The 23,685-nt window shown below is 43.5% G+C and overlaps 1 protein-coding gene across 3 annotated transcripts in view; it reads right to left on the bottom strand.

The window, feature by feature from the left end:
- Window positions 1-4,409: 4,409 nt before the first annotated feature.
- RHOBTB3 (Rho related BTB domain containing 3) overlaps window positions 4,410-23,685 on the bottom strand; it is a 35,533-nt gene continuing 16,257 nt past the window's right edge. For 2 of the 3 annotated variants that reach the window (XM_054054878.1, XM_054054877.1), the window contains 8 exons: window positions 23,188-23,299; window positions 22,025-22,393; window positions 18,826-18,938; window positions 17,109-17,220; window positions 13,168-13,341; window positions 11,046-11,212; window positions 10,074-10,170; window positions 4,410-6,608 (listed from right to left, as the gene is read on the bottom strand). In XM_054054878.1, coding sequence (XP_053910853.1) covers window positions 6,493-6,608; window positions 10,074-10,170; window positions 11,046-11,212; window positions 13,168-13,341; window positions 17,109-17,220; window positions 18,826-18,938; window positions 22,025-22,393; window positions 23,188-23,299 — 1,260 coding nt within the window. In that variant the 3' untranslated portion in view covers window positions 4,410-6,492. Of the gene's footprint in view, window positions 6,609-10,073; window positions 10,171-11,045; window positions 11,213-12,097; window positions 12,286-13,167; window positions 13,342-17,108; window positions 17,221-18,825; window positions 18,939-22,024; window positions 22,394-23,187; window positions 23,300-23,685 lie in introns of those variants that run through there. The other variant, XR_008447883.1, reaches the window with a different exon arrangement.

Consider the following 23,685-nt stretch of genomic DNA (forward strand, 5'->3'; position numbering starts at 1 on the left):
CCCTCAGCCTTCTCTTCCCAAGGACAAACAACCTCAGTTCCCTCAGCCACTACTCACAACCCTTGTTCTCCAGACCCTTCACCAGCCTCGTTGCTGTTCTCTGGACATGCTCAGTCTCTCGATGTCCTTCTTGGAGTGAGTGGCCCAAAAATGAACCCAGGACTCAAGATGTGGCCTCACCAGTGCTGAGTCCAGGTGCACAATCTTTTCCCTGCTTCTGCTGGCCACACAATTTTTGATGCAAGCTAAGATGCAGTTGGCTTTCTGGACACGTTGTTGACTAATGTTCAGCCAGAGAATCATGGCATGCTCTGTCTAAATGTAGGGAAACATTTGGTTTAATTTGGTTTGGTTTGGTTTAGTTGCAGAGGCTCCATCCTCAAAGGCATTCAAGCCCTTACGGGACATAGACATGAGCAACCAGTTTGAGATACCTTGCCCTCAACAGAGTCTTGGCCTGGGTGGTTTCCAGAGGGTTCTGTCTTCCTCAACAAATTAAGCATGTGAAAAACACCAGGGACTCCAGAGAATACACAAACCCAGTTCAAATGAAAGTGGAACAGGGCTGAGTGTTTTAACAAAAGCTAAACTAAGTATTAGATTGAGTCTGCCTGGCAATGGTGTGTTTGTAACAGCCCTATGACAAGGCAGCTTTATCATAGAATCATAAAATCATAGAATCGCTATGTTGTAAAAGACCTCTAACATTATTGAGTCCAACCATTCCTAGCTGCCACTAAACCATGGGACCAGCACTTTCCTCTCTACAACCTTCTTTCAGGCAGTTGTAGAGAGCAATAAAATCTTCCCTCAGCCTCCTCTTCTCAAGGCAAAACAACTCCAGTTCCCTCAGCTGCTCCTCATAAGACTTGTCCTTCAGTTCCTTCGTGCCCTTTGTGTTGGTAGGTGGATGGAATGAGAGGGTCTCTATCCACATGAGGGATGCTGCAGTGCTAGAGGTGGCTGTGGTCCCAGTAGGCTTCTCACTCATGAGTGCAAGGTCATCCCACAGATCAACATCCAAGATCTGGGCAACTTTTAGACCTGCTCAGCTGCCTACCTAGCTGCACCTTGTACAACTTTAAATTTATGAAGGATCACAATCTTAAGACTGTTGCGCTTAAATTGTGTCATGCAATATGACACAATTTTAGATTCCATCACTGCGTTCCCTGAGAACATTTTCAACTGAAGTTTCCTAAAATTTCATTTTTAAATTTTATCAACTCTGAGCTGGATCCTCGAGCACTTTTGGTTCTCAGTTCATGTCTAGGGTGAACCACAAGCCCTTCTGGAACCGAAGAAAGGCTGACAAATGGTCCAGATGCTGTTGGAAACTGCCTGCAGGGAATATCACCCCTTCCAAAGGTTTGCAGCTAGAAAGATGCACACACAAACCAATGATTTTATTTCTCACTTTGGGGATGGGAACCCTGCTTGGAAAAAAGAGGGACGCCCCTGAAGTTCCCTGCTGTCTGTGCTATCCCTTGGGGTGGTTTTGGTGCCATGCAGGGTGTGAGGTGAGGGGCAGGACAGGTGGAACCAAACCGGTGTGAGGGCAGTGAAGCCACAGTGGGAGCTCAGCTGTAGCTGACGCACAGGTTCACAGCAGCTCCTGCAGACCTGGTACCCAGTGCCCACCCTGCAGCAGCGCCCAGCAGCTGCGATCTCACTGCTCTGACCCTGCACCCCTTTCCCATGTGTAAAAGTGTCCATGTTCCCATTGCTCTGCTTCTGCTGGAGCCACACAGGGATCACACTGCCATGCCGAAGCGTGCACCTTGCTCCCCATCACAGGGATTGGGGGGCTTAGGGCCCCAGCACCTGGGAGCCCCAGCACCTCCCAGGATGTCTTGTGCCTCCTCCGAAGCCTCGGCTGCCACAAGACACAGAACACGGCACATGGCTGGTCCCAGCGATTCCCTTCTGCTTCATTTCTTGGCGCGGTTAGACTCAGGATCATTAAGGGAGGTTTGGGTGCAGGGATAAACACTTCTGTGTTAGGCAGAAGAACCACTGCCTCTGAAGGGTGAAAGGGCTGCCCTGTGGGACAGCAGTTCTGAGGGAATTCCGTCCTGAAACTCCAGCACAAATCCTTACTTCCTAAGGCAGATTCCACCGTTTAACAAAGCCTCTTATTGATGGGCACTAAGGTTTGTAAGCATGTCATCTACCCACAGCCAGTTGCAACGAGGCATTTCAAAATGCTTTTCCTCTTTAAAGTCAGAGGGAAAAGCAAGGATCCCAATTCAGACAAACTGGCAGCACTATTTTCTTGCTCTGATGCAGAGCCGTGCTGCATCAGGTAGACTCTGAAGGAGCCTGGCTCGCAGCCCCAGGAACAGGATGGTGCTCACTCCACTAGCCCTTCTTCAGCCAGTGAAGTCATGGACCGAGCCTGGGCACCAGCCTTGTGCCATATTCTGTGTCTAGCGGCAGCTGAGGCTTCAGAGGAGGCACAAGACATCCTGGGAGGTGCCGGGGCTCGCTGGGGCTCTGAGCCCCCCAGTCCCTGTGATGGGGAGCAAGGTGCACGCCTCGGCATGGCAGCATGATCCCTGTGTGGCTCCAGCAGAAGCAGAGCGATGGGAGCATGGACACTTTTACGCATGGGAAAGGGATACTGTGTCCCTCTGTGATCTGGCACAGACAGTAGTTAAAAAGAGAGTAGCACGAGGGCCAAAAGAATGATGCCACGGCTGTAGCACCTCTACTATGAGTTCAGGCTGAGAGACTTGGGGTTGTTCAGCCTGGAGAAGAGAAGGACCCGTGGAGACCTTAGAGCAGCTTCCAGTATTGAAAGGGGCTCCAGGAAAGTTGGGGAGGGGCTTTTCATCAGGGAGTGCAGAGACAGGATAAGGCTGAAGGATTTTAAGCTGAAAGAGGGGAGATTTAGGTTGGACATAAGGAAGAAATGTTTTCCTGTGAGGGTGGTGAGGCCCTGGCACAGATTACCCCGACCAATGGTGTCTGCCCCATCCCTGGTATATATTGATATATTTATATTGATGATCCACCCATCAATATAAAGCTGCGTTATCACAGGGTTGGTAAACAACAGCTATGACACCAGTTGCGAGGGCACAAACACACTCACGCATGTTCCAATGGGAGCAGGCTTCACAGGGAGCAGCAGAGACGGGTAGCTGAGCTCCCGTACTCACACCACCATCAGACAGTATCTCTTCCCAGTATCTCTTACCAGTCCAGGGAGAGCAGGACATCTTGAGACTGTGGATCTCCAGGTACTTTTCTGCTGCTGAGCTCTTCAGAAGCAGCCCTGCATTCAGAACAAGCAAGGGGGAAGGTGTTGCCTACTGCCCACTACTGCTGCAGGTCCCTGGCCTCAGCCCACCCCAGCTCCAAGCCTCTGCCATGCGCTGGCCCCTGTCCCGCTAGTTCTGAGCCCTTGAAGGAGCCAAGCACCATTCTGGCTCTGGAAAATGTGGGTCAGGGGTATGGATTGCTTATCCACCAAGCGTCTCATCCATCAAATCCATCTCTCTCCAGTTTAGAAGCAAAGATGTCAAGCAGGTCAGTGATGAATGCTTTGCCCAAGTCCAGGTAAATGATGCCAGTTACTCTTCTCTTACCCATCAATGCTGTAGAACCACCTTAAAGGCCACCACGTTCATTAGGTGCATTTTGCCCTGAAGCTCAGGGCATGGAAACACTGATGTATCCTGAAGCTCAGGGCTTCTCATGTCAAGAAGCTCAACATGGGCTGGAAAGGTGCGTTTGCAGCCCAGAAGGCCAAACGCATTCTGGGCTACGTGAGAAGAAGGGTGTCCAGCAAAGTGAAGGAGAGAATTGTTTCCCTATACTCTCGGCTTGTGAGAAACCCTGATGGAGCCCTGCATCTAGCCCTGGAGTCCTCAGCACAGGAAGGACATGGATCTGATAGAGTGAGTCCAGAGAAGGCCACAGAGATCATCCAAGGACTGGAGAACCTCCCATCCGAGGTGAGGCTGAGAGAGTTGGTGGTGTTCAGCCTGGAGAACAGAAGACTCTGGGGAGATCTTAGTAGAGCAGCTTTGAGTACTGAAAGAGGGCTTTTAAGAATGAATGGGGACAAGCTTTCTAGCAAGGCCTGTTGCAATAGGGTAAGGGGTGATGGTTTTAAACTAAGAGAGAGGAGATTTAGATTAGATTAGATATAAGGAAGGAGTTTTTTCCAGTGAGGGAGGTGAGGCTCTGGCCCGGGTTGCCCAGAGAGGCTGCAGATGCTCCATTCCTGGAAACGTTTAAGGCCAGGTTGGATGGGTCTCTGAGCAGGGGGTTGAAAATGTAAAGGTCCCTTCCAACCCAAACCATTCTGTGATTCTCTGGATCTAATAAGCTATGAAAAATATTCCCAGTGTAACAATCAAATCGTCTAATGCACATCAGTAAATAATCATGAGAGTGGCTAGAGAAAGTTTTTTATTCTGTAGCAAAAATTTACATGTTCAGTCTAAAACCATGTACATTTAGCCAGAGTATATTAAAAGAAATCATACAGGAGTTTCAGCACATGCCTAATAAAATAGCTTTTCTTCCTTCTAACTGTTTTTTCTTTTTATCAAATCAAATACACCAACACCTAAAGGACAGTAGCAGAGGTTTTTTAACTATCATGTTGGAAACATTTTTAGTGCAGAAAGCTGTCTTTTTCAGTCTCTATAAAGCTTAGTGATAGTTTGTGACAAGCAAGAATTATATGGTGCAATCTGTCATTCAAATATTGTCTCCTAGAAGTGGATTTTGAGAGTTAAATCTAAAGAAGGACTCAAGAGTCAAAATGTCACTTACACCTGAGTCTGAAACTGTGACCCCAAACACTCCAAGAGACTCCCGCAATTTACCACCAGCTTCCTTCTTTGACCTCAACTCTGCCGATGCCCTGGGAGCTTGGCAGATGCTAGTGAAAAGTTACAGATAATTATAATTGTTACACAAAACTAACCTCAGAATTTTGAGTCTATGGCAAACAGCTGAGTCACAAGCTCTTTTGTGTGTATGTGTGTGTGTCCAGAAGTAGGGGAGGAAAAACCCTCTTAACCTCTGCAAAATGTCACCAGAAAAAAAATTCCCTATGACAGCAGCACGGAATTTGAAATGAACAATTCAACTATAAAGCTGCATTGAAATAAAAACCCAATTCTTAAAGAAAAAAAAAAAGTTTTAGCTCCAACCATCTTCTTTAACTCAAGGCTGGGTTCATTTTGTGGTTAATTAACGTTGCTACATCCATGTAAGCTTGTGGCACAACAAGTGAATCACTTGGGTCAAGAAAACTCTCACCAGTGTCTGCAAGGGTCATCCCCGTCACAATATTCACAATTTATCTGTTGTGTCTGGGAAAAAATCCACTCAGACAGAAAAACAACATGAGGTTTGTCACACATGGTGTAGCTGAGGAGCACACGGTGACAACTCAGTTTAAACCAAGCACTGGGGAGGGCTGAGCCCAAAGTCCCATCACAGAAGTCAAGGTTCCTTGTAGGACAGGCATCCCCATGAGGGTTACTTCCCTCCCTGGCCACTACATCTAATGAGTGTGCTGTCAGCTACCAGAAGGGACTAGGATGACAAGATCCACTTTTCCCAAAAAGCCACCAGTGCCAGGGAGATCCCTTCCACAAAACCTACAAAAGGCTGTTGACTCCCTTTCCTCCACTCCCAGTTCCTACCAGTACCACACAGGTATCCTTGGAATGAACTTATTTCTCCCTGATCTTTTTCCTCACAGTGAAAACATTACATGACCACGCTAAAAGTAGTGTTCTACAGACTGTTAAAACAGACTTTCTTCTCCTGTTTACCAGGAGAAAAAATTACTTCATTTTTCAGATTTTTGGGAGGCACCAAAGAATATAGGGATGCATCAGCATTCCCCTGGAATTAAAACATCTATTCATATGACTGTAAGAGTCTCCATAAAAGGAACTACAGATTGATCTGGAAGTAGAAAATTAATAGCAACTGAAATGCTGAATAAATCTACCTTTTATTTTTCAAACAAGCAGATGCTGCAGTAAATTTCTGCATTCTGAGCTATTTAAAGAATTCAGGAGCCGGCTTCTCATCTTCCCTGCACTGCCACTGTGCTCCTGTCATACACAGATCTGCAAAAAAATACCTGTTTTCAATAAATGCTGGTTTAGCAGCCACGAAGAACCACAAAACCCCAATAAATTACTAGTACAGAAATTAGAAGGAGGACCAGGTGTCACTCATGACACTGTCCTGTACTATGTTTAATCCCCATGAGTGTGAAATCCTTGTGCTTGAAGGAAATCTTCACAATTCATTTCTCAATGCTTCAAGAGAGAAAGTCACGTGGTTTGAAATCAAGGTAAGGAGCACATCAGTAAGTGCACAGTAACATGGCATACAGCGTTCCAGGGAAAGTCAGTAGCTGGGTTTGCTCTTGACATGTTTTTTATCCTCCATGTGGTTCCCAGTCTGAGATTTCCTTGTCGCAATACACTGCGCGCGTGTTCTGTCTTCTTACATGATGGCGCAATGGCATTTCTGGGAGTGGATGTAGTTCCTGTAGTCAGCGAGCTGCTTCAGGTACAGGTTGGAAGGCCATCGGTGCATCTCTACAAAGTTGCGCTCCTCCACTAAAGAAAGGGGTAAAGGAATTACAGGCAATATCCAGTCATACAACATGACAATCACAGAATCATTAGCTTGGAAAAGACCTTTGAGATCATCGACTGTACCTATCCACTATTAAATCATATCCTTAAGCACTCCATCTACCCATCTGTTAAACACCTCCAGGGATGGGGACTCCACCACAGCCTCTGCCAGTGCCTGAGAACCCTCTTAGTAAAGACATTTTTCCTGATGTCCAGTCTGAACCTGCCCTGGTGCAGCTTGAGGCCATTACCTCTCATCCTATCACCTGTCACTTGGGTGAAGAGACTAAGATCCACCTCACCACAACCTCCTTTCAGGAAGTTGTAGAGAGCGATGAGGTCTCCCCTCAGTCTCCTTTTCTCCAGGCTAAACAACCCCAGGTCCCTCAGATGCTCCTCATAAGACATGTTCTCCAGCCCCTTCAACAGCTTCATAGGCTGCATAAAATCTTTAAAACTTGTGAAAAAGCACTAAGGACAAAAATACAACTGAAGAAGTAAAGATTACTGCAGTCTGTGCTGCCTAACTCTTACCATAGTACAGACACAGGAGTTACCACACAATGTTCCCTTGGTAATGAGTTGGCAATAAATGACTCAACAAAATACAATACCCATTAAAGGGAGTTGCAAGGTTGGCCAAAGAATGAGTGTTTATCCTTAGAAAGCAAGCAGACACAGCTGCCAGGGTTCTTCTATGTTGCAACACTGTGAAGGAGGGTGTTTTAGTTGCTGTGCCAACTGTTTGTCTCAAAACCATTGCACAAAGCAAGGTAAGGAGAGGAATTTAGAATTCAGCAAGACTTTTATCTTTGATTGCATTTGTCTTTTGTCACTAACAAAATCCTGCAGCTGAGCTTTTAGCTATATTATTCAGATTAATCCCTTTGGCTTTGCAGAAATACATGTCCATCCTGCAGCCCCACATTTTCCAGAGCCAGAATGGTGCTCAGCCCCTTCAGGGGCTCAGATCAAGCAGGACAGGGGCCAGAGCATGGCAGAGACTTGGAGCTGGGGTGGGCTGTGGCCAGGGACCTGCAGGAACAGTGGGCAGCAGGCAGTGCCTTCCTGCTCGCCTTGTGCTGAATGCAGGGCTGCTCCTGAAAGAGCTCAGCAGCTGAAAAGTACCTGGAGATCCACAGTCTCAAGATGCACTGCTCTCCCTGAAGCCAGAGGTGATACTGTCTAATGGTGTTCTGAGTAAGGGAGCTCAGCTACGCGTCTCTGCCTCTCCCTCTGTAGCCTGCTCCCATCGGAACATGCCTGAGATTTTTTGTGCCCTGGCAAGCCAGGACCGAATAGCTTCACCCCATCAACCTATATTTACTTATGTGCTTTCATGTCGCATGCCTCAGCGCAAGTTTGATGCAGTAGAGTGTTGACCGCTCAGTGATTCATGCTAGAGGGTCTCAAGAGGAAAGAGAAAAGCAAACGACAGGCTGCCAGCCGCATGGAAAACAAATCTCCAAGGACGCTAGTCCACAGGCATGGTAACCTTTTCCTTCGAGTCAACCTATGAGAGCTTTGCAAAATAGCCAGCCTGGTATCACCCACTAGCAGAGTTCAGAATTCGCATCCAACATGCGACAGCTTTAGTACTGCCCTCCATCCCTGGGTGCTGCACGAGTGGTCGAAGCATGAAGGCAACTCCAGGTGATGGCAGAGCAGACAACAATCTGAAAGGAGGATGTAGAGAGGTGGGTGTTGGTCGCTTCTCTGAAGTGATAAGTGACAGAAGGAGAGGGAATGGGCTCAAGTTGCACCAGGGCAGGTTCAGATTGGACATTACTTGGAAAATCTTCTTCACAGAAAGGGTTCTCAAGGACTGGCAGAGGCTGCCCAGGGAGGTGATTTAGTCTCCACCCCTGGAGGTGTTTAAAAGATGGGGAGATGAAGTGCTTAGGGATATGATTTAGTAGTGGACAGGTTAAACCTGATGATGTCAAAGGTCTTTTCCAGCCTAGGGACTCTATGATTCTGTGATTCTATGAGTTGTGATACTGCACAGCTAATTACTGCGTTACTCGGGTGCTGTCAGAGCGCACACTGACAAGTACCCATAAGTGATGCTTACCAGAAGCATCACTTACTAGAAGCATCACTGTATAAGTTTCATGAGAGGCTCATATGCAGCCTGATATCCATCAGGATAACTACAACATGGGGACAGAAGTGCTATTAATATTACCTTCCACATCAGGAAAAAACATTTTATAAGCAATATTGATACATTAATATCCCACTGGGAACTGGAAAATGAGCAGGTAGACATACTCAGATTAAACTCTGCACTGACACTAAGCACTCTGGTCTGTGCTCTCCTGCCTCACCAAGGGGAAGCCAGAGGCGGTTCCCACCTTCACAAAATGGAGAGGACAACTTGCTCCCACATTTTCAGGAGAACCTGAGGGGGGCTGAGACAGAAGGTCTGTAGGGAGGAAGACACCACGAAGTGCTTTCAAACTCACCCTGCCACCTGAATCAGCAGGAGGGGAAGCAAAACAAGTCCATCATGGACTGAACACACTGGTGGGTGACAGCCACCAGCACAGGTCCCTGCTCTCTCATGGTTAATCCAGAACAGGCTATACAAAATGGACATTTCAGAAGATAAATACATGGGAAGCTGGGAGACAAATTCTAAGTCCAAACAAAGCAGGAAGGACATGTCTCTCCTTCCTTTGCTCATGACAATTACAAATTCATCCATCATCAAACACACATACACAAGCCTTGCAAATAAGGAAAAAGGAACTTTAATTTACTTTGGACCAAAGAAAGTTTTGGTTCACTGACAAGAAAAAACCCTTTCTGGAATACACCAGCCCCATATCAAGAGTTTGAATATGAACTATGGGTCAAAGACACGCATCCATCAACACCATCTTCATCAGAGTGATGAAAGACCCTGTAGGCAATGAACAAAACTTTATCTAGAGTTACGTATGAGGAAATACTGTTTGGGAAAATAAAAACTAGTTTCATAGAAGAACCTAGGTCTATTTACCTAAGTGAACATGAGGTATTTGATTTCATAAGATCTGCTGGAAAGTACTGTAAGAATCCTGTTTTCTTCCAAAATAAATCCCCAGCCCCTATAGAGCAGGTGTTGGAAGTGGCTCACTAGCTTGAGTCAAAAATACAAACTAAACAAACTAATATACATAAGGACATGGAGGAGTTGACATACGATGACCAAACTGCCCTAGTTGATTCAGTTATGGGTGGGAACCTGTCCATCAGCACAGGAACCAGAAGACAAGGGGACGTGGTTGCTGGCTATGCCAGCTCATGCAGCTCAAACAGACTCTTGACTGGACTAGTCTGCAAAGCCTAAAGAATTCTTAGTCATCTTCTCAAAGCAGTAGAAGTGTCCAGTACCTCACTTCTGATCTAAACAACACTGAAAAATATTTCCTGTTTTAAAGGTAATTGATAAGTTACCTGAAAGATCTTGAAACTCAGGCTTTTGGCTGAAGATGAGGTAGTTAGTGGCAATAAAATGAAGCAGCCAAGTTGAAAGACAATCAGAATTGTGAAACTGTGAGAAGAAAGGAAAAACAAACAATGCTTAATGCTATTGCACCTAAAACTCAACCACACCTTGCACGTCAAAATATTTCACGTTTCCACTGTCAGCACAGCAGCTTACTGAATAACATTTTAAATGTAGGCGATAATGAAAGAAAAATCATTGATGAGAATACATAAATTATAGATAGAGACTCAAAAATGAACAAAAAAGCTTCCTTTCCCAGCAGCATGACCGAACCCCCAGCGTGCAATTTCATCATCTATACTGGAAATTTTTATCTTCTGCACAGTAGTGGAGATTCAGGAACAGGAAAGTAAGGAGAGTGCTGTGCTGGGTTTGTTGTCTCCTCTTTCTGCACAAAACCTTGTTCATGTAAGATAAGAACCCCCCTGAGAGTTGTAAACCATTTAGTTTTTATTTTCCTTTTTTGTTTTCCAAATCTGCCTTTACTGTCTTACTTTCTCTCTTATTTTTCAGCCTCTAATCTTTTATTTTCATGCATTTTACTTATTTCACTCTATATCCCATCAGTTTAGATCTCCTTGGCTGCTTGCATAGAACACAACCTTCTTTTTGATTACAAGAGGAAGTGGTGCATCTTCACTTGCCTAAACCAAAATTTTTCTCGTAGAAAATTTTTTTGGTAGAAGCTGCGATTAAGCTGAATTATTGCAATGTGTCCATGATGGGGGAAATTGCACAGATTACAGTATGACTGCATGTCATGCAACAAAAGCCTGAAGGCCTTATTTTAGCCAGTCTTGCACAATGCTTGTCCTTGGGAATGAAAATGGTTAAGATCTTAAAGATCTTAACAATTAAACAACCACCACTAATTAGAGCCAACCTACATGGTCTTGTTCGGTGTATACAACACATACCTTAGCTTTTTTGAGCAAGCTAACAATACTAAGGCTTGTGGATGCCAGTTCCCTGCTAGGCATGCTCTGAAGCTGCGTGATAATGTAAAGCTCACAAATGTGCTGGAGTCTGACTACTTGGTACATCTCTGCGCAGATCAAGAGAGACATAGCTTGGAGGATACTGGCTGAAAGACAAGAAAATATAAGTAATGTGTATTTCACCTTTTCAACAAGATGATCAAAGCACTTTCAAAAAATCATCTTTTAAGCACCTAACAACAAACACAAAAACCAAACACTGCTGATCACTTTATGTCCCATCCCTAGAGGTGTTCGAGACCAGGCTGGATGGGACCTTGGGCAGCATGATCTAGTGGGACATGTCCCTGCCCATGGTATTGGGGTTGGAACTAGATGATCTTTAAGGCCCCTTCCAACTCAAACTATTCTATGATTCTATGATTTTATTTTTCATTATTATAAGTTTGCTGTATCACTGTCTTCATCGAGATAAACTACCTAACAAAGAGAAAGTGTAGCTAGTACTCTTTAGAAGGAAAGTGTAATAAATTGTTGTCAATATCATAGAATTGTTTGGTTGCAAAAGACCTTCGAGATCATCAAGTACCGTCATACCTGTCCACTACTGCACCATCCGTGAACACCTCATCTGCCCATCTGTTAAACCGCTCCAGGAATGGGGACTCCACCACCTCCCCAAGCAGCCTCCTTCAATACTTCACCACTCTTTAGGTAAAGGAATTTTACCTTATCCAGTCTAAACCTCCCTGGTGCAACTGAGGCCATTCCCTGTTGTCCTATCATCTGTCACTTGGGAGATCAACAGACACCTTGCTACAACCTCCTTTCAGGGAGTTTTAGGGAAGTCTTTCCCCAGCCTGCTTTTCTCCAGACTAAACAACCCAGGTCCCTCAGCTGCTCCTCATAAGACTCATTCTCCAGCCCCTTCCCCAGCTCCATTCCCTTCGCTGGACACACTCCAGCCCCTCAATGTCCTTCTTGGAGTGAGGGGCCCAAAACTGAACACAGGATTTGAGGTGCAGCCTCACCACAATCCCTTCCCTGCTCCTGCTGGCCACGCTGTTTCTGATCCAAGCCAAGATGCCACTGGCTTTCTTGGCCACCTGGGCTACTGCTGGCTCATCTTCAGCCGCTGTCGAACAACACCCCCAGGTCCTTCTCCTCCAGGGAGCTTTCTATCATGTATCATGAAGATGCTGAGTCATGTCATGCTGGCCTATTTAAAGTATGTGATGATTAATAAGAGGATTTAACTTTCTAATTCCTCTTTCAAAAAAGAACCTCTACGATACGTGTCCAAGAAAATATAATAAAAAGGCCAGAAAGAAAATGGAGCAACTGTATCTTTTAGAAAATACGGTGTACTGGTTGCATAATTAAATAGATGGATCAGGAAACGTTAGACAGACTGAAAAGAACAGCATATGGAAATTTGAAGAATAAGGTAGAGTTATTTGAAAAGAAAATAGAAGCAAGAATACATATAGAATCATTCATTCATTATATAAAATGAAAATTACCTGTATTAAAATCATATTTCTTCTTAAGTATATAGATTTTCTCATTAAGAAAGACAAAGTTTAAGACAAAAATACTCTAGCTGAATTTTTCTTGCCAAACAGTCCAGCAGAAAAACCTTTTTTTTGATTTTACATACAAATCAGATATCCATGTATATCAATAATTTATTCTTGCAACGTAACCTTGTTTATGTAAAGCTTAACAAAATATATGCTAAACAATACTAATATTTTCAGAATTAAGATTAGAAGATAGTTGTTATTGCGATGTAGAGAGAAAATGCCAAACATTGTAATGGACCAGAAATGAAATTTCACAGTTAATACTGAGTCTTGCTATATAAGTACAAAACAAATGCAACATTTTATTAATAATATCTTTTTCTGCCTGCAGTTTATTTCACTTGAATAAGACAGATAATTTTTTATTATTGCACAACATGAACAAGTTCTCTCTTGAGATGTTGAACATTAAAACACTGGCATTTTAAAATTAAATAAATGATGCTACGTTACTGTCTACCAATGTCCCACTGTGGAAAAATGTACTTTAAAATCATACTTTAAAATTCTCTTACCTGGGCAGCAGGAGTCAGTGTAAAGGTACTCTAGAAAGGCGAGGAAGGTGTCTTTGGAAACCCCATACACTGGAACCAGAATACTATTTGCTTCTAAGTAGTTACCATTAAACATAGCTGCCATTACTTCACAGCGAGCTACCAGAACAGCTCTGTGGGCTGGTACAGTGGCACCTGCAGGGTGCAAGATAAAAATCTGTGATGAGGTTATATACCACAAAGATGTTGATTTTTAAAGCTTGCATTTTCTTAGAAGGCCTTCACTTCACTGAACGTGATTAAAGAGAAGTGATTAAATTAACAATACCCAATACACAACTAACAATACATTCACTTTGTACCAGTCAAGATGCTGCATCTGCCCAGTTCCCACCAGTAAACAAAACGCAATCATAGAATCATAGACTGGTTTGAGTTGGAAAGGACCTCAAAGCCCAATCAGTTCCACCCCTTGCCATGGGCAGGGACGCCTCCCACTGGATCAGGGGCTCAAAGCCCCATCCATCCTGGCCTTGAACACCTCCAGGGATGGGGCAGTCACCACTGCTCTGGGCAACCCAGACGAGGGCCTCACCACCTTCATCATAAAAAATTTCTTCCCAATGTTTCATCTAAATCTTCCCCCTTCCAATTTAAAGTTATTCCCCCACGTCCTATCACTCCATGCTCTTAGAAAAAGCCCCTCCCTGGCTCTCCTGGAGCCCCTTTCAGTACTGGAAGCTGCTCTAAGCTCTTCTTAGAGCCTGGCCTCATAGCAGAGGTGCTCCAGCCCTTGCACCATTTCCGTGGCCTCCTCTGGACCTGCTCCAACAGTTCCACGTCCTTCTTATGTTGAGAACTCCAGAACTGGACACAAGACTCCATGTGGGGTCTCAGGAGAGCAGAGCAGAGGGGCAGAATCCCCTCCCTCACCCTGCTGCACATGCTTACAAAAACCACATTTATTATGATAAACTATTCCAAATACCAGGTGCTCCAAATCAGCAAACTTTAATCAGACAGAAACCAGTTTTCACCAGAATTTCACAAAATTATGACACCACTGTAGTTACACCAGTTTACACTAACTGAATTTCTGGCCCATGGCATGAATACGCAGTGCTGTGATTTATTATGCAAATAAGCAACCCATGTTCATCAGTAATCACACTGGTGATGAATGTGTGCTCTAAGTCAATTTTCACATAAACATACAAACCAGAGAAAAGCAATTAATCCCAGGTGAAATTCCACTAAACCCAATAAGGGTGAATTTAACCAGATTAGGTATTTTGCCTACATATCTTATAAATACTTGTATAGAAGTTACTGTCTTAATTTCCTCCTTAATCACAACCCTGACACCTGCATAAATTCCTTGAAGACATATGGTGATTTTTTTTTTATGCTGTTTCTGCTGGGGAGATACTTTTTATAAAGGCTTGTAGTGATAGGATTAAGGGCAATGGGTATAAACTGAAGACAGGCAGATTTAGACTAGACATAAGGAGGAATTTCTTGACGGTGAGGGTGGTGAAGCCCTGGTCCAGGTTGCTTGAAGAAGCGGTGGCTGCCCCATTCCTGGAGGTGTTGAAGGCCAAGTTGGTTGGGGCTTCGAGCCCCAGATACAGTGGGAGGTGTCCCTGCCCATGGGAGGGAGTGGAACTGGATGGGCCTTGAGTTTCCTTCCTACACAAACTATTCTATGATTCTACTTCTGTAAGCTACAAAGCTCAAAGGAACTCCCAGTATTCAAGGAATTAGTTGAAGACTTACAAATGTATTTGCCTGATCAAGACTAAAGCCTTTGGCATCTCTTAGTAATTATTTAATTTTAACACTATTACTGTGGCTGATGAATTAGGGAAAAAGGCTTGGAAGATTTATCAAGGATTAGGAAAACCAGTTTACATTTTAGTAGTGGATAAGCACATTTTTTTAAATACTTGTCAATCCTTTTGGTAGTTAATTTTTTCTGTGAAATATAAATTTGTGGTAGGGTTCATTAGCTTCCCACAAAGTGTCTTTCAGAGTAGGACACTGAGATTAATTGTCCATGTCATTAAACTCAGTATCAGTATTTTGTTCTCATTTTCAAAGACGTTTTTGGTTTTTTTCTGCATATTAAACAGAACTTCTAGAATGAACCTGCTCATCCTTGTGTGCTTTATGCTTGATGGATTAATGCTTCATATTTGGCTCTGAGATTTAAAGCTGAATATAACTGAACAATTGTGTAACCCTAAAAGACCATTTCTGCACAAAGGGTGGGCATGGACAAATTGAGAAAATCGTTAGAATTTAAAAACTTTCTCGTCCTCAGAAAACCACACTACAGTTTTTCCCCTCTGTGTCTTCATTTTTAGGTGTGAACATGTTCAATTTCCAGAAGAAACCCTCGATGGCACTGCAGCGCATTGCTGCACCCAGACGTATTCTTTGCAGACAAAAAGGGAATGAAATCTGGTTTCACGGCCGTGGGTCCCGCCTGTGCCTTTGCCCAGATCGCTTAGAGCAGAACTGTGTAACACCAACAACAGCCTTTGTGCCTTAACAATCTGTTACAGACAAGTCAGCATGGAAAGCCAGCCTTTGCTTCCTCATACTCTTTTATCCTGGCCACAAAGAGGACTAGATGATTAGCATTCTCTCAACAGGCTTTGGTTTTTTTAATAAAATAAGTTTCTTATCACCCTTGTAGCATCAAGCAACTTAAGCACCTGTAAGCCTGGAGGTTGCTTTTGTAAGGAGTCACCTGTCACACAGAAATGGCAGAAACCTGTGTCAAAATGTGAAGATCAGTATGGGAACATCACAGGGAGAGGACACTGGAAGGGCAGTAAAACATAGCAGGTGTTGATTGCACATGGATTAGCAGGTCATCAAAACTACAGCATATCTCCGTGCCTTACTAGGTATGCCCACAGGGAAGAAGGGTAGTGAATAAAGTATGAGGAGGCACAGGTGTAGGACACGAGTCCCTCTGGCTTCCGGAGGGTAGAGAAAGGCACATCCACAGCCAGCATCAGAGGAAAAGTGGTCAGGAGCCAATAACCAGCATCTCTGGTCTTTTCACTCAGGGCAGCACATGTAACCATGCTTGTCCAAGATTTGATGCTGGGCAGAGCCCTTGATCACATCCTGGTGCTTGTGCAGGTGTGAATGAATGCAAAACAAATCAGTTTTAAAATAAAATCATGGTCCCCTCTGATCCATCCCTGGCTTAGCCTTGCTAAGTGAGTGTGAGCCAGAGAGGTACAAAGTCTGCCACAACAGGCAGAGGGCACCGGTACAAGCTCAGCTCTGTCCAGGGAAGCATGACAACACTAGTGAAGGGGCTGGAGAACAAGTCTTATGTGGCGTGGCTGAGCGACCTGAGGTTGTTTAGCCTGGAGAAAAGGAGGCTGAGGGGAGACCTTATCACTGTCTACAACTACCTGAAAGAAGGTTGTGGTGAGGTGGGTGTTGGTCTCTTCTCCAAAGTGACTGGTGACAGGACAAGAGGGAATGGACTCAAGCTGCGTCAGGGGAAGCTTAGATTGCACATCAAGTACAATTTCTTCACAGGAAGGGTTCTCAAGCCCAGGAAGATGCTGCCCAGGAAGTGGGTTGATTCCCCTTCCCTGGAGATGTTTAAAAGGAGGGGAGATGAAGTGCTTAGGCATATGATTTAGCGGCGGACAGGTATGGTTGGAACTGATGATCTCAAAGGTCTTTTCCAACCTAATGATTCTATGATTCTATAAACCCTGTTGAGAGTGGACACTGCTGTAAAGCATCCACAGGAACAAGCTCTACTTCAAGTCAAAAAAATTGTTTCCACAATGATAACTAAGTCTATAAATTTTCTTAGTTTTGATGCAACAGAAAATAAGGTCACCTACATTTCCCAGACTCCTGCAGTGAGGAAAAAAGCTGGAGGTGCAGCAGTGCCCACATTCAAGGGAGCAGAGGTGCCATACCTTGTATTTTAAAGATGACATCAGCCAAGATGGGTGTGTTGAAGAACAGCCTGAGAGAAGTGTTATACAACCGTTTTATCTGGTGGGACCTGCAGTCCTTTGTGCTGTTTAGCTGCAACACAAATTATTAATAAGACATTGCCATCCTTAGTTGCTCACAGAATAAAAGATTGCAAGACATCATTTATAAAGGGAAACTGAACTCCAGTTTCTTGTTTTCTGCTTCATGTTCTCCTGCTAATGCTTCTCATCCATGCCTCATGCACAGGCAATACTCCGCAATCATCTTTACCATTTATTTTCCTGCTTCCCGCAGTTCAGCAGTTAAAAAGCATCTCCGTATCTTAGCTCTTGCCTTGGTACTCTCTGACCAGCGACAAACCTCCACCATCCAGCACCTCTGGACGGGCTTGACTGCATCGCGACTCTTCTGGACTCCAAACACTTTCCTACATGGCTCTGTTTAGACCCATGGCTGCAGAAACACCAGGTTTGAAGGCTTTGAGGAGAGCACTGATGGGGGACACAACCATCTTCTGGAGGGATGCCACATAGAGACATAAGGCAGCCAAAATTTGTGTGTTTCTTGATATTGCCCTGGTATCAGCTCCACAAAGGCAGAGGGAGATCACAGGCTAAGCACAGACCTCTCCTACAGTAATCTGGGCACACTGGGTTCAAGACCGTCCAAATCCTATAGTTCTACTCAGCTTCTCAGTTTTGCTTTTCTTACTTTAAAAATGGAATATAAAGCACCAAAAGGAGCAATAAGAAAATCATACTGCTAGTCTGTGGCAAGTGAAATTCAGATGAGGTCAAATTTCTGGTTAAAATTTTAGCAGATTCATAGTATTATTTTTTATAAAGAAAATCACAATTCATTTCTAGTACTCATGCCTTCAGAGTTTTGAATGTGAAATAAGTCTCCCAAAGGCACAAAAAAGCATCAGAAGAAACAAAATCTCAGGGTTATTATCTTAAAAGTATACAGCAGTTTCAAAACCAAACCCTACGAATGTTTTAGCTGTGGACACCTAGGACTGAGAAGCCGAGCAATCAGAAGCTTAAAACTGCTAAGAACCTTTTTGATCTTCATATTATGTTATTTCAAGACAAACTGAGTTGATATTCCATTTAAATTGACAGAAACACTTTATGAAAGTCCTATAGCATCAGGGGAGGTATGAGCTCTACCACCAAAGGGTTGTTGAAGAAAATTCTATCTTCTAACTTTTTATTGACATAGTAATGTGACATACATCACATTTTACTATTAAGTCATCTGCTGAATTAAATATATTCAGCTACAGAGAATCTTTCACATCACAACATCTTGTAAGAGAAACCAGCTCTCCTCATCTAGTGTAGAAACATAACGTTTGGCATATATTCAGGAAAGCAAAGCTCTCCAAGGCAGCCTCTATTACATGAGAATTAGGAACACATAATCATGTTGTTAGACAATGCACAAAGCTGTGAATATGAGTAATCCTTTTAGGGTATCTACTTGTGTGCTTTTTACAGATTACATTAATTCTGTGTGTTAGACCAGCATCTCTGTGTTTCTATTTCGTGCACACCTACAACCAACCAGATAAAGTAATAAAAGCTGTGCAAGCTAAAGAGAGTTTAAAACAAAGACTTACATGCAAAGGCCTACAAAACAATTTCCCAAGAACTCAAGCACTAACAGTTACCCCGAGAGAGCTAGATGTACCTTCCCTGGAGTTTTCAGGATACATTTAACTTTCTCCAGCACATGTTCGGTTTTTTCTGGATCCTTCAACTTCTTTTTAATATCCTCTTCCAGTCGTTCCCACTGGAAAGCACCTATCACAAGAGCAGGTAAAGTTGGATTACAAATCAACAAAGCACAGAGCTTTGCAGAGAGAGAAAAGATAATAACAATGCCAAACAAATCCTGCAGAAAGTGCATGTTTTTTGTGCATAAATCAGCCAGATCTCTGTGCTTAGGAAGGGCAAGGTGCAATTCTTGTATAATAAAACTCTGAGTACATCAAGAAGAATGCAAACAAGTACAGAGCAATCAGTGCATCTTTCCTTTCTTTCAAAATCAGTTTCTGCATTCCTCCCAATTCAATCACAGATATGCATTCAGCAAAAAATCCTGACCATTTCAATATCATATTAGTATCATAGTATCATAGTATAGTTACGGTTGGAAGGGACATTAAAGATCATCTAGTTCCAACACCCCTGCCATGGGCAGGGACATGTCCCACTAGATCGGGCTGCCCAAGGTCCCATCCAAGCTGAACATCTCCAGGGATGGGGCAGCCACAATCTCCCTTGGCAACCTGTTCCAGTGTCTCACCATTCTCATGGTGAAAAAATCCTTCCTAATATCCAGTATAAATCTGCCCCTCTCCGGTTTGTATCGATTCCCCCTGGTCTTATCCCCACAAGCCTTTATGAATAGCCCCTCTCCAGCTTTCCTGTAGGCCCCCTTCAGGTACTCAAAGGTCGCTATAAGATCTCCTTGGAGCCTTCTCCAGATTGAACAACTCCAACTCTCTCAGCCTGCCCTCGTATGGGAGGTGCTCCAGCCCTCTGATCATCCTTGTAGCCTCCTCTGGACCTGTTCCAACTGCTCCATCTCCTTCTTACGTTCAGAATTCCTGAACTGGACACAATATTCCAGACAAGGTCTCACAAGAGAGGAGCAGAGGGGCAGAACCACCTCCCTTGACCTACTGGCCATGCTTCTTTTGATGCAGTCTAGGACATGGTTGGCCTTCTGGGCTGCAAGCGCACATTGCTGGCTCATGTCAAGCTTCTCATCAACCAGCACCCCCAACTCCTTCTCTGCAGAGCTGCTCTCAAGCACGTCATCCCCCACCGTGTACTGAAAATATGTATGGGAGTTCTTTAACTTCTGCTTGCACTACTTTGCAGGTGCCTGAACCAGAAAAGCTTCCTGCACAGTTATGTTCTGGATAAAGGTATCTAAAAACAGCAAAGCTTGCAGTGAAATTTATTTCTTTTATTGTTTTCAGAGTCAAATACATGATATTCTCTTAGGTCTCTTCTCTTAGGGATCTTAAAGATCATCCAGTTCCAAACCTCCTGCCATGGGCAGGGACAAGTCTCACTACTACATCAGACTGTCCAAGACCCCATCCAAGCTGGCCTTGGACACCTCCATTCCAAGGTCCATCCCAACCCAAACAATTCTCTTAAAACCTTTCTTGGAACAATTGAAAGTGCTACCTGGCATTCAACACAGTTCATCCTTAAACCTTGCTGGAGTAAGACTCAAAGACACCATAGGCCTTTTTGCTGTCAACTCTGATCCCTCAGGGCCATGCTACTAGGAAGGGTCAGAGAGAAATGAATCTTGAGGTAAAGTACCAGGCAGAAAAGCCCCAAAGCCTCAAGCAGCGAACAGCATCATTGACTCTGTCAGGTCCTATGTGTTCCACATGGATGTCAGGTGTTAACGACCTCATGGGCATCACATCACAGTCCTGAAAGGCTGAAAGCAACAGCACCACCTCATGACCTGATCTATTATCAGTCCATACCTCAAGGGCGTCAGAAAGACATCACCTCTCAAAGGCACTGAATAGACCTTTGGCAATGCCCTTTGGGTGGATAGCTGTGACTGAGAGCAGGGTCTCAGCTACTACTTTGAAACTTTCTCCACTTCCTTGACATAAGCAACAGTAAAAGTAATACAGGGAAGGCAACAGACAGGTTTATCTTTCACCTGCTGAAATTCCACGTTTAATCCCCTATTCATGTCACCAATAAATAAAAAAAACCCAAACCATTCACACTAAAAACTTCTGCATCTGTTCTTTATTGCTGGCACTGCTTTGGAAAGAAGCAAGGGATGTTTTCAAGGTTAACTTCTAACTGAAAGCTGAAAGAGTCTCCCTTGCATCTTCAGGAGTCAGTATTTCTACCTCAGCTAATGCCAAAATCCGCTTCAGGTGTCAGACAGGTATCAGTCTACATGGATTGACTAAGCTTCTTTATGGATGCAGCCCCAACAACATAATTATTTGGTGCTTTTTTGAATTACAGTTGAAATCAGAACACATCATTAAAAAGCCATCTATGTTTTTCAATAAATATAAAATTTATATATTCCTATGTATAAGACAGCTCACAAATTATTTTTCAAAGAACAAACAGGTATCAAGTACAAGCAGAAAAAGAAAATAATCCTCTTTCACTTGAAGATGAACAGATGAATTTTAACAGCAGTTAAAAGGACAGAAAAATAACAATGCCATTTTAATAGGCAGCTGGGATTAGGTAGGTGAGGCCTTTGCCTGTACTGAATAGGTAGCAAAACACATGCAGTGTATCAGAGCCTCTTGCACTCCAAGAAGTTATCACTGCTCTCACTTCAGCAAAAGAGGAATTACCTGATTTTTTTTTAAGAAATCCTTCATTCTCATCAATGTTTTTAGAACAGTAAATCATTTACAGTATTTTAAAAGCCTAAATTCTGAAACTGTCTCAAAGCCTAGATTTTTTTGGTAGAGCTTTAAAATAGTATCATAGAATCATTGAGGTTGGAAAAGCCCACTTAGCTTATCCAGTCCAACTATGAGCCCAACCCCACTGTGCCTGCTAACCATGTCCCACAGTGCCACATCCACACACTTTTTAAGCCCCTCCAGGAATGGAGACTCCACCACTGTGTTGGGCAGGCTTTGCCAGGGCTTCACCAAGAATGTGGTGAATATTACTGATGCTACCTTATAGACTTTGATCAGTAAAATATTGTGCTTAATTTGTGTTCATTAGATGTGAGGTGAAAACTAATAAAATTTTTGGTTCCTTCCAACCCAAACCATTCTGTTATTCTATGATCATCTACCATCAGCAAATGCTCCTTAGGGTGATGCAGGTAGAGCAACCAGAGACAATTGTGGGGGTACCTGAATAAATGAAGTGGAGGATGTCTGGCAGACAAAAGCAGAAAGCAGAGTCCTTCACCACCACCCTCACTATTGGGATACAGGCTGAGGTGCCGTGGGACACTGGCGGCAAGGCATCCCCTGACTCCACTGCAAAGAGGCTCTCAGCCATCTGCACGATGGAAGCGTCGCGGATGTCGGTGGGGCTCTCCACCTCAAAAAGCAGCATGAAGAGGTGGCTGACAGAGCAAAGGATGATCTTGTGAGCCTCCACCACTGTGCTGAGGTCCTCGGGGTAAAATGCCACATCTGCACACTGGCAGCAGCAGAGCAGGTTGTGCAGGTCTGCGTCGTAGTGTGAGGCTTCACCCTTTAGGATCGGCATTTTTTCTGTGAAAGATAATGAGTCCAACTGTAGAACTGAAGCATTAGGTGTAGGACAACCCTATTCCCAGACACTTGATAGGTAGGATAATTTTTGAAGAAAGCATTTAATTAGAAAAACTTTTATATGATATTTGGATACCTTTAGTAAAATATTCTAAATGTTGAGATATTTAATACAGTAAAATAAATATAAGAAATATTTGGTTTGGTAAGATGTACCCATCCTTTTATAAAACCTCTTTAGGCGCTTGAATTTGAAAGAAACCTTGCCTGCGAATGCCAAACCTCAAGGAGCTAAGCAAATTTCTAGTAAGTGTGAGAAGAGACTATTAGACATTTAAAGTGCTTGTCAGTAGTTCTTTCACTAAACAAGTGCATCAGATGCTCAGAAATCACGTGGGAAATCCTGTGCAAGGACACACCTCTTTCCCTTGTTATTTGCAAATAAAACCAATACTTGATGATATTATAGAACAATAAAGCATGATGCAATGGCTTTCACATATAATTTGTCTGTAATGCTTTTATTTATTTACTTTTGCATTATTTCATCAAGTGCAACGGAAAACTGCTCCTATTATTTTTGACTAAAATAAATTAGAAGTCCATTGCATATCACTGCATGATTCTCCCCAAATTAATTCAACCATCACTAAAAGATGATGCAACTCAAGCAACATAACCAGAATAGCTGATGACAGACAGCACAGCTCACGGCAATGATTACAGAAAGTTAATTGCGCAAAGAAGATGACACACACAATGAACAATATTAGAGACCAGACATCAGTGAGCACCTGGCTGTTCAAGCTGAGGTGGTTGAACTCGATGGCACTTCCGCATCTTTTTCTTTTTCTTCATTTTTTCAGATGACTTCTGATTCAAACTTTGGATCATAAAATATTCCAGCTAAAATACGAAATGTATTTTTAAAAAAATCCTAAGTATTTAAGAACCACCTAGACACCAAACTAAAGAGAACGAGCGGGCACTGTGTGCAGGACTGAGGCCACTACTGCTATGAAGAGTCACCGAGTCCCAACACACCATTACCAGCACACGGGTCCAAATGTACCTCAATTTAAAAGGCTATTTATTCAATTGATGGTGGTTAATTTTCTTGTACTTAATCATCCTAGAAATAACAGGCACAAAGATAGTCAGTTTACCAATTTCTGCTTATTACAGATTTACAGATGAGAATAAGACTTCATGGATAATGATCGGGTGCAAATGATTTACAAAACCACGTACGAGTTCTTCAGCTTGCACCTAACCACCACCACCACGAAGTG

Source organism: Cuculus canorus, chromosome Z (genome assembly GCF_017976375.1).
Source record: "Cuculus canorus isolate bCucCan1 chromosome Z, bCucCan1.pri, whole genome shotgun sequence".
Taxonomy (NCBI): Eukaryota; Metazoa; Chordata; class Aves; order Cuculiformes; family Cuculidae; genus Cuculus; species Cuculus canorus.